This window comes from Pundamilia nyererei, unplaced genomic scaffold (genome assembly GCF_000239375.1).
Source record: "Pundamilia nyererei isolate P.nyererei 1_Seehausen unplaced genomic scaffold, PunNye1.0 scaffold00154, whole genome shotgun sequence".
In the NCBI taxonomy this organism is placed as follows: Eukaryota; Metazoa; Chordata; class Actinopteri; order Cichliformes; family Cichlidae; genus Pundamilia; species Pundamilia nyererei.
Window position 1 is genome coordinate 1,366,570 of NW_005187555.1, and position 10,706 is coordinate 1,377,275.

At 46.6% G+C, this 10,706-nt stretch overlaps 1 protein-coding gene across 4 annotated transcripts in view; it reads right to left on the reverse strand.

Moving 5' to 3' along the window:
• Positions 1 to 141: 141 nt before the first annotated feature.
• LOC102196089 (ankyrin repeat domain-containing protein SOWAHC) overlaps positions 142 to 10,706 on the reverse strand; it is a 44,386-nt gene continuing 33,821 nt past the window's right edge. For 3 of the 4 annotated variants that reach the window (XM_005745151.1, XM_013913855.1, XM_013913853.1), the window contains 5 exons: positions 8,102 to 8,146; positions 6,880 to 7,002; positions 6,616 to 6,627; positions 3,557 to 3,559; positions 142 to 742 (listed from right to left, as the gene is read on the reverse strand). In XM_005745151.1, the coding sequence (XP_005745208.1) occupies positions 650 to 742; positions 3,557 to 3,559; positions 6,616 to 6,627; positions 6,880 to 7,002; positions 8,102 to 8,146 (276 nt within the window). In that variant the 3' untranslated portion in view covers positions 142 to 649. Of the gene's footprint in view, positions 3,560 to 6,615; positions 6,628 to 6,879; positions 7,003 to 8,101; positions 8,147 to 10,706 lie in introns of all 4 variants that reach the window. The other variant, XM_013913854.1, reaches the window with a different exon arrangement.

Sequence of the window (10,706 nt, forward strand, 5' to 3'; positions counted from 1 at the left end):
ATCCATCCATCCATCCATCCGCCCATCTGTCTATCCATTCAACCATTCATCCATCCATCCATCTATCCATTCAACCATTCATCCATCCATCCATCTATCCATTCAACCATCCATCCATCCATCCATCCATCCATCCGCCCATCTGTCTATCCATTCAACCATTCATCCATCCGTCAGTCTGTCCGTCCTTCCATCCATCTTTTCCGGTATGGGAGTGGGTACACTCTGGATGGGTCACCAGTCCATCAGAAAGAAAGACTTCCTGCACATGTCTGAACTTGCTCATGATGACCTTTGACAGAACAGCAGTATCTGATACTCTGGGAAGAAGACAATAAGAGCTCTACAATAACCATCAAAGTGGACTGACTCTTCTTCTCCACATTTTTAAGTTTACAATGTTTAGTTCTAATTTTAAGCACTGGGTGCTGCCCCTCAGCAGGCTTCGGAACCTAGCTAATCCTAAGAGAGCTGGTTGAAGGGGAGAAGCTAAACAGCTAGTTTCAGAGAGAGGGTGCACTGAGGGGCTGCACTGAGGCCCAGTGTTGTCAGATATTATTTTGAATCGTGAATCATGGAAAACTACTCTGGTGAAGTCCAGGAATAATAATGTGGAGCTGAAAGCAGCAGATCCACTTTTCAGAGTATATTATTTTTCTTTGTGTGTAAAGTTCTCATTGGCAGCTGTGCTAACACTACGGCACAAACACTGCACACAGAGACACAAAGATGGACTTACAAACTGTGTGTCCGAGTGAGTGGAAGAGGAGAAAACAGAAAACGTTAAACTTAGTGGGAGAATGAAGGGCTTGTTTCAAATATCAGACTGTAATCCTAATATTAAAGTGACTGTAGGAGGAATCATGGTCATTTTCTGTTTTTTTAAAAAAATGGAGTTTCTTGCCCTTCTTTAACTACTTGCAGTGGTTTTTGATGTCTGTGGATATATAATCCCACACAACTCATCAGTCCTCCGTGCATCCGGAGGGAGGATCGAAGCTCGTTTTGCTTTAATACAGCAAACATTTGATTCATGACTCATTCTGATGGATGTTAAAGTCGTCCTGATGCGAGTCCTTGGTAAGATGCTGCGTTTCCTCCTCACACTGCTTCATCAGAAGCCCCTCCTCCTGGTCCTGTTATTTGGACCCCTTCCCTCGTGGTGCTGCTCTAAACTGGATTAAACAGCCTGAACATCGTTTTCTGCTGTTTTCCGCCCATTTAATTATGCCGCACTGATGTTCCTCATTCAGCCAACAACCGTGAGCGTGAAAACCGAGCGGGGCGCCGCCATCACAGGAACAGGAGGGGAAAAACCTGTCAATGTCCACAGGATGCTTCATGGAGGTTTATTTTGGCAGCGTGCCCGTGGTGGCGGCGAGGTGCAGACTGACCACTAAGCCCAGAGTTTTCATTAAAAGGTGCTAACTGAAGCCGGCCTCACCCGCCGGCCTCTTCCAACACTCGACCAGATTGTTCGTGCCTCCACCTCAGCCTCACACAGGCAGGTGTTCAAGACTGCAGAGGACACATTTATTCATTTCCTCGAGTCAATCAGAGGCAAAACTTACTTTTCCAAACTCAAACATCGAATGCTTTTCTTCTCAGAGCAGATTATTCTGCATTTACGGCAATGCTCTGACGAGCCATAGGCTGAAAAGAGTCAAACTGATCCGGACGAGTAGAAAGCACTGATGCATCTGAATAACGATCAGCTTGAATTAGAGTCCAGAATCTGTTAGTTTGAATGAGTTTTTTCTGACATCTTTGATTTAGAGTCTACTACAGAAGCAAGGACACATTCTCACAAACACCAGCAGACTGAGAGACCTGCAGGCTGTCTGAATGCAGGATCTCTGGATCGTGCACAGTGCAGGGATTTTCTGTTCCTTTAAATGGTTAACGAGCCAACTAGAACACGGGCCAACTCAACGAGCCACAAAAGCTCCGTGTTACACATTTGCAAACATGACAGACACCTGTCCGCCTCAGCGGGACACTCGGGCCTCCGAGAGACGCTCACAGCCGTTGTCTTCGCACAGATCCGGGGGTAGCACCGACAGTGACCCGGCACAAACCGCCGACTGCCTGCCAACAGTCGGGCTCGGTGTGCCGAGCATCTGTCGGCCCTTTGGAGGTGGAGGAGGGACGCGCGGGATGAGTTAGCGCCGCTCGCCTGGAAGCAGCAGGCAAAAAGCACATCAGAAAGGCGTCAGCTTCACTCCTTCCGTTTTGATCAAGCGAGGCATGAAAAGGAGAGCAACGCTGTCAAGTGGCGAGAGGGCTACGCCATTAATGTTGTTATTTCTGCACGGGGAGGTCTGTGCAGCTAATGGAAGGGGGGGCACATTAGGCGAGGCCATATGGAGGGGTCCCTTTGCCGGAGCTCTTGAATAGGCAGCTTAGAGCTGTGTGAAATTCTGCTTGTGTAGAGTTTTCAAAGACAGCCTGCAACAGCTCTGCCATATGTGGCGCTCTGAAAAGCCGGCTCTTTATTGGCTGTGGAGTCACACTTTGACTTAACAATGAATGTGAGGAACATATGCTGGGACGGGGTCTCAAAGAGCTGCAGGAGAAGAAAGGAAACCACAGATCGATGCAGGAGCGCCGCTCACAAACAAGGACAATCTCGCCGTTCCCGAGATCCTCCGCTCAGCACCGTGAAATCAAACCGCCACCAAATAAAAGTACAGAGGCTCCGGCGAATGGCTGTGGAGAAATTATCAGTCCCTCCCATCTGCTGGGAGCCGAGCCGCCTCCCTTCAGGCTCGCTGTCTGCTCAGATATTAATTACCATGTAATTACAATATCATTACACACGCCCGCTGTCTGGCTGCTGGGCCGCTCCAATCGCACGCAGGCCTAATGAGCGTGGACCCGCCATCCCGATGCGGCGTCCAAGGCGCGCAGCGGAAGGCCAGTCGGCGCCGGCGTGTTTGAGCCCCCCGAAATCTCCAGACCCCGAGACACAAAACAGCTCAACGAGCTGACCACAGACAGGAAGACGCACATGCGATAAGGCCGTGTTGTTGCTGCGTTTCTTCATTTTATCAGTTTGATAAAATCTCTGACTTTTAATTTTTTTTTTCCATATTTGTGTCCGTTTCTGTCTCTTTGTCGTTGTTTTGCGTTTCTTTGTATTTGTGCTTCTTAGCTTTCGGCAGGGTTTAGTCTCTGTGCGGTGGTTCGGCGTCTCTGTGCACGTCGTGTTCGGTAATCCGTCCATGTTGCTGTGATTAACCTGATGGCAGGCTGTCAGAGCTGTCAGCCTCTTTGAAGAGAGGGCTGCACGGCTCGCAGCGCAGTGCTGCATTTCTGCAGGTGTTTCAAACAAACACACAGGACGTCTGAGTGAGGCCAGTTTACATGAACTGAATTTTACAATAACCCCGCCCTCTGCTCGCGTGAACGTCCGACTTGTTTAAACTCGCCGTGGTGACGGGAGACAGGAGGTGAGGGAGCTGCTCTCTGTGATATAGGCGCTCAGCTAATTGAGGCAGAAGGCAGAGGTGTTCTGTTGTGTTCAGATGATTCATGTTAACGAAGCCAAACTCACCCCCTTCATGTACGGCAGGTTTGCATCACAGGAGGCCGTCAGCGGCAGCCGGAAAGAGTCAGAACACAGAAGCCGATGAATTCACAGTGAAACAGCCTGAGAGCAGGACTGAAAACAGGAGGGACAAAAGCTGCTGGCTGCTAAACTACTGTCCAAACTAACGTGGAACAAACACATCCCGTCGATTGATTTATTGGTCATAACCTTTCACTCATTCAAGAGTCGAAGTGCTGCTATATTTATTACTGCACTGCAGTAGTTTGTATCATATCTATCTAATAGACTCCAGTTTGTGCATGTAAATGGAGAGTCCTCTTCACACACTGAGGTTAATGATGGAGTTCCACAGGGTTCAGTGCTAGGACCAATTCTGTTTACATTATACATGCTTCCCTTAGGCAGCATCATTAGAAGACATAGCATACATTTACACTGCTATGCAGATGACACCCAGCTCTATCTGTCCATGAAGCCAGATAACACACACCAATGAGTTAAACTGCAGGAATGTCTTAAAGACATAAAGACCTGGATGGCTGCTAACTTTCTGCTTCTTAATTCAGATAAAGCCAATAAAACCTGTCAGTCACTTTGTGTTTACACACCTCTCTGCATTTAATCATTAGTTATTATTAATCTCTGGCTGCACAGCGTGCCTTTGTCCTGTCCTCCCTTCACTCCTGGTTTTGGTGGTGAGATGGTAAAGTTTTATTTTAAAGGTGAACCTTCTGTGTTTCAGTTTGCATTACACTTTTTCTATTTTCAGCACAGCTCAAAAACAAAAATGACAATTCATGCAAACTACAAGTGGGTGCAATAACAGGTAGGTGTTCTGCAGCAACCACTCCCCAGGGCACATTTTTCCCTAGCAACTGGAGGTTACCATGTGGTCGCTGACCGGTCTCTGGGCCTAAATCCACGTATGTTGGTCCCACCCAAGCCTCTGTGCTGGATGGATGTTTTACCCGTGGTTCCACATGCTAGCTTCATTTTGTTATCATTTGTGCGTTTATATGAATTTTTATTTATTTTGGAGCATTTTCTCCACCGTTCAGAGCTTTTTACCTGACCTTGTGAATGCAGGCAGTCTGCTATAAAACATTTTGTACTAGAATTAAAGAGTTTGTAGGTACAAACGTGTTTCGCCTGCATAAAGAGAATTGATGTAAGTGTGAATATAACCACAGTGTATGTTAAACACTTCATGGATCAGGTTTCATTGAACAAAATCATTTTTTCTGTGTAAAAATCTACAGTGTGACTCCTCGGTTAGCTTAAGTGAAGCTGTTATAAGCTCAGCTTTATTCATGAAAATGATTACAGCTCTTCTCACACGTCAGCGTAGTTTACTCAGGACGGTCCAGACAGTAACCATGAAGCCTCCGTCCTCAGTCTTCTGTTTATCTGATCCTCGTCCTCACCTGCTGCCTGACTCTCAGCAGCTTCTTATCCAAACTAATAGGATCATTACCCCCCCTCCATTCATTCAGCTGCACTCCCCTTTCTTTCTTTTCAATAAGCAGATTACTAACATCTTTGTTGCTCTTTGAACATTTAATTTCCTTAAGCCAATTATTTTGTGAAAGCGTCCGGCTCTGAAGCCATTTATCGACGTTTGCTGACAGCGTGGTGACGGCAGAGCTCAGGTGGAGCGGCAGGCTGCAGCATGGAACCAGAGGAACACTTATTATTAAATGAACCAATTATTACTGTCTGCAAAAGTAAAGCCACACCTACTTCCTGCTTCCAGTAGAGAGCCTCAGATTAAAGGCGGTTCCTGTCCAAAACAACACAACAAAGTTAGGAGGCAGACTGGGAGCTTTGAAAGTTTGGGTCCAGAGGTCAGTTCATGGTCTCCAATGAGCTGAGGCGAAGCTTAGCAGGAAGCTGCCTGTGAGGACTCACTGCTGCCTCTGCTGGGCATCAGAGGACCTGCAGGTTTTGATGTTTAATTGTTGGTTTTCACTTGTTTTTGGCGAGATGTAGTAAAAGAAAACTCAGTCAGACAGAGACCAGTCGGTGATTCTCTGGAAACCTCCGGTCGCTGGAGAAAACCGTGTCACCAGATCAGTGGCTGCTGTTGCTGGCTGTCACCAGATGAAATCAGTCACAAAGACGGTGTTGCACCACCGTAAACGGTTGTGTTTTTACACTGCAACCAAAACATTTCCGAAGGTGCAGTTCTTATTGTGAAGGCAACTGTAATTCTCTTCATTATGGGGTGAGTCGATCTTCTGTTCTTCGACTGCAGCTAGCTCAGAATGCTGCTGCACGTCTTTTGACTGGCACTCGTAGATGCGAGCATATCACCCAGTTTTATATTCACTTCATTGGCTGCCCGTGCATTTTAGGATCATTTTAAGCTGCTTTTATTTGTTTTTAAATGTCTGTCCAATGCTGCCCCTCTGTACCTCTCTGAGCTCTTCATCCACACATACCCTCCCGGCCCCTCAGGTGGGCAGACCAGCTCCTCCTGAGCGTGCCCAGGACTAATCGTGAGCTCAGAGGGAGTCGGGCGTTTGCTGTGGCAGCACCAAAACTGTGGAATGAGTTGCCTTTCCATGTTAGACAGGACCTTCCTTATCTGTTTTTAAATCACGTCTTAAAACATATTTATTTACCTTGGCTTTCAGCACAGCAGGACTCGTCTCTTAATATGTTTCTTATTAATTACATTATTTTTAATTTTAAGATATTCTATATGGAATTTAAACTGTTTTCTCTTTCTTCTATATTTGTAGCACCCCTAACCCTTATAAATAAAGATGCTATGCTATACTTCGAGCAGACAAGCCAGCATCTTCTATACAGATACGGGCAACAGGCTTTCAGTGCAGCATGGTCAACCTCTCTGTGACAGGTTCCACCCACTGACACCAGCTACCACCCACCAGCTGGTTGGTGAATGCACATATTTCCATGGGAGACCGGCCCGTGTGACCTTTCTGTTCTCTAATCCTCCTCCATGAAGCTCTTTGAGCTGCACGTGTGAAACAGAAATAATTCAGTCATCCTATGAAAATATGACCTGTGAGCAGGTAAGCAAATGTTTTACTTACAGTGATGAAATCCTGACGAGGTGAGAAAAGAGGAAAGGAAAAAGGAAAGAGTTCAAGTGTTTAGAGGATGAATCAGAATAGCGGCGTGCTCACTATCTCCGCCTATAAGTCCTACTGCACGCGCTCCAGCTAATGCACCAGACTCTATTCAAGCATCGCTGTGTGTGTAACAAACACTGATGGCTTTAATCCAGCAGCTACTGATCACTAAATGACACCTTCTGCATCAGAGCACCGCACAGGAGCACTAGGTCTGAAGCGGACCTTCTTTAGCACGAGCCCGGGCTCCTGAGCGAGCAGCCGGCGCTGGGTGGCCACGTTCCCCACGGCACAGCTCTTCAGCCACTCCTTCTCCAGAGGATCCAGAGAAACCCTGTGGAACAGAGACTGGGGGAGGAAGGGGAGGGAGAGGAAAGGAGAGGAAGGTGACCTCCATCTGTATTTAAACTATAACCGAACACCAATGAAGAAGCGACGAAGCCCAGGCTGTCTCCGCCCCCTGACATTTGGAACTGTTGAGCGAGGTGAACGTGTTTTCTTCCAAACTTTCAGTTTGATGCTAAAAACTGATTTTGTAACATTTCCTCTAGTGTCTTGATTTTCTGTCATAAACTGGCGTCCTCATTGTCCTCTAGCCAAGGCGGGGGCTGCTGGGCGGCGGGCGAGCGGGGATCCTGACGCCATTACTGGTGTTTATTGGCCAGCAGGGTGCTGCGAAGCACCACCCAGGCCTTTAATCAGAGGCCTGCCGGGCTGTCCTCACTGTTTACCTGATAGCTCCGTGTTAATTACACAGCCTGGGCGGGCACAGAGGGAGGCCGTCCTTCAGCTTGATGGCACGCCGTGGCGGCGAGCAACACGGCTAACGGCTCGCAGTCGACCCTGATGCAGCAGGAAGAAAACACGTCCAGCTCAGTGCACGTTTAAAACTTGTTTCCAGCACAGAGACGTGTTTTCAGTCAGCTGCAGAGGAAACCTGCCCTCAGCTTGGCGTAGGCGTCCGAAGGGCTGAGACTCAGAAACCAACCGAGAGCTGTACACTCATGGACACCAGATAGTAGTTTAGTCTGGTTTGGTCTGATTTGGAGCTCGTGTTGGACTGACGAGAGGCTGGACTTTACCTCGGTCAGTAAAGTATAACTGGTGTCGCAGCAGACGCTGATTAATCCAAGCCGGAGCCTGAACAAACTGAAGCCACAAACATCGATCAGACTCCGCGATCTGGACACGAATCAATAACGAAACTGTCGCTCTGCAAACTTACAGCCCAGTAACAGGCGGACAGTTCCTGCTGGGTCCAGTCAGACAGCAGCAGGAAGCCATCACAGCCAATGAGCAGCCAGCGCTGTGTCATTATGGGACATCACCATGGGAACGGCATTGGGGGGAGGGTCTGTTTCAGCTCTTTCACACACACACACACACACACACACACACACACACACACACACACACACACACACAGCCAAGGCTCTTTGTGTCTCACCATGACGGAGGACGTTGTGACGCTCCTCGTGTCGTCCTCCTCGCTCTGCCAAACAACAACAACACAAACTCATCAACATTCACAGAAAACTTTTAGCTCTGACATCCCCGTCAGACAGAATCTTTACACCGAGTTCTCAGCACAAAATATTTCTACTGCTTTGACATACAGCGCTCCCTCGTTTATCGCGGGAGTTACGTTCTAAAAATAACTAGCGATAGGTGAAATCCACGAAGTAGCCAACTTTATTTTTTACAATTATTATAGATGTTTTAAGGCTGTGAAACCCCTCACCACACACTTTATGCACTTTCCCACACAGGCATGAACATTTTCACACTCTTCTCTCTTGTTTAAACGCTCTCAAAGTTTAAACCTTCGTAGAAAAATAAGTCCAGTGTTATCGAATGAAACCAAAGATCAAATCAGCTGCCAAAGAATTCAACAGTAACGAATCAATGGTGCGGAAGTAGACAAAGCAAGAAGAATGAGATGAGTAAAGTTTGACTTATCTGACTGTTTTGTTTCCTTAATGCACCTTATAATCCAAAAAATATGGTAACTTCTGCCTTTAGCACAGACCTTCCCAAAGTGTGGGGCCCGCCCCCAAGGGGGGGCACAGAGCCATTGCAAGGGGGGGGTAAGAAAAGGGGAAAAATAAAAAACAACGCTTGGACACTGCTAGCACGGCGCCCACACAAACGCAAAGCAGGAGATGAAGCATCGCTGAATATGTTTCCAAACCAACTTCATTCTAAGCCAAAGACTAGAAAATATGGTGAAGCAAATCTGCCCTTTGGCTTCACCTGCACAGGTGCTGAGCCAGGTCTCCCTGCAGGTCTTCCCTGCGTCGGGAGCAGCGCTGGGCTGTTTAAATCACGGACAAACAGGATCCCACAGTTGTTTATATTTTTAACCACAGAGAGGCATTTTTGAAAAATGTACTGACAGCAATGTTGAACATTATTACACAGGAAAAAACAACTACACGTAAAATAATGACAGCGTGACGCCTCAGCCTTTGTAATGGAGGGACAGTAACTGCGTGTAAACCTGCAGACAGTCAGATTAACAGTATTTCGTCTCTATCATTCTGTGATTCATCTCCTGTAAACAATAACGTGGCCACAGCGTGGCGTGAAAAAGGCACGTAGCTTTGACGCTGCGTGACCAACTCTGCATTCCTCGTCCACACGTAAACGCAAAAAAAGGAGTTTTAAAAGTCGTGGACGAAACAGCTGCGTGTTCAAAAATACCCGTGTAGGCAGCGTAAAAGAGTTAGTAGTTTATTTATTACTACCTGCAGTTTACTTGTATTTGCTTAACTGTTTACTAAATGTTTGAGGTGTGAAATAAACCGCAATGGAGCAAAATATGGGCGTGTGTGGGTGGAGGACGTGTGCGTGCGCGCATTTTTCTTATAAAACAAAGGCAGCAAAAAAAGTTTGGGAACCACTGCTTTAGCATGTCCAGAAGTCCAACTGTTTGTGCGATGGTTAGCATCTTCCTACCACAGGAGCCTCTGACGGTGCAAAGCGTTTCGTCGACAGTGTTGTGTTTGCTTGGGAGAAAACTTACAAACATGCAGTGCAGCACTTCAGAGTCACACTGTAGAGATGAAAGATTTACGTAAACTTGACAAGCTGAACGCATTCTGTACTGCACAGGAGACACGGCGCGAGATTGATTGACAATGGGCTAGGCCACAAAAGGTGAACCGCGTTATAGCGAGGGACCACTGTATTTTAAAAGTTTATAACATTATTAATTGTTCTGAAACATCCTTCAGAGCATTTGGCGGCGTGTGAGCACAAACCCGATCAGTGAAATCTGAGCGATGCTGTAGGACGACGGGTGACTCCACGCCAGATTTTGGTTTTTCTTGGAAAAGTATCCAGTTTTTTCTTCACATTTGTTTTTACATGTTTCTGAATGTCATGAAATATTAGAGTTTTTTTTATTTTTAGATTACCGGTAAAATATTACTTTTTTTTTCAAATATTACATAACTCTCCTAAATTAGTTTACTTTTCAAAAAAAAATGCAGCCACATTTTTTCCTGACGCTGAATGATTTTTGATTGATGTTTGCTTCCTGAGTGGACGCAGAGTGGACCTGCAGCCTGCGTTCACAGGACATGCATTCATAATTATCTCTGGGATCATTTGTGATGTGTTTGCTGTGTGAACATCATGTAAGGCTCCAGCAGACTGACAGTGATGCTCCCTGAAGGAGCGCTAAAGGCTAAAATCTAACGAATCCATTAAATCCCTAAAAAGACGGTTACAGCTCTCAAAGGCTCGATAAAACACACTTCAGAGGACTCTGAGAGGATGAGGCAGCTTTCATCTCTCAACCTGACACATTTATTTACAGTCTGTGGTGAGCTTGGCAGATTGGAGGGGTCTCCTCTCGGCGTGTTAACGAGCGCCGTTCGTTTATTCTTTCATTTCTTCCCTGAATAAATCCTTTTCATGTTCGCTGTTTCAGTCATTGTGTCGCTCGCAGTCCTCTTCACTTCTCCAGTCACTCTTTGTGTCATCGGGAGAAAATAAAAGTACAGTTGACTCCCCAGACTCCACCGATAACGCTTGCTGTTAGGATA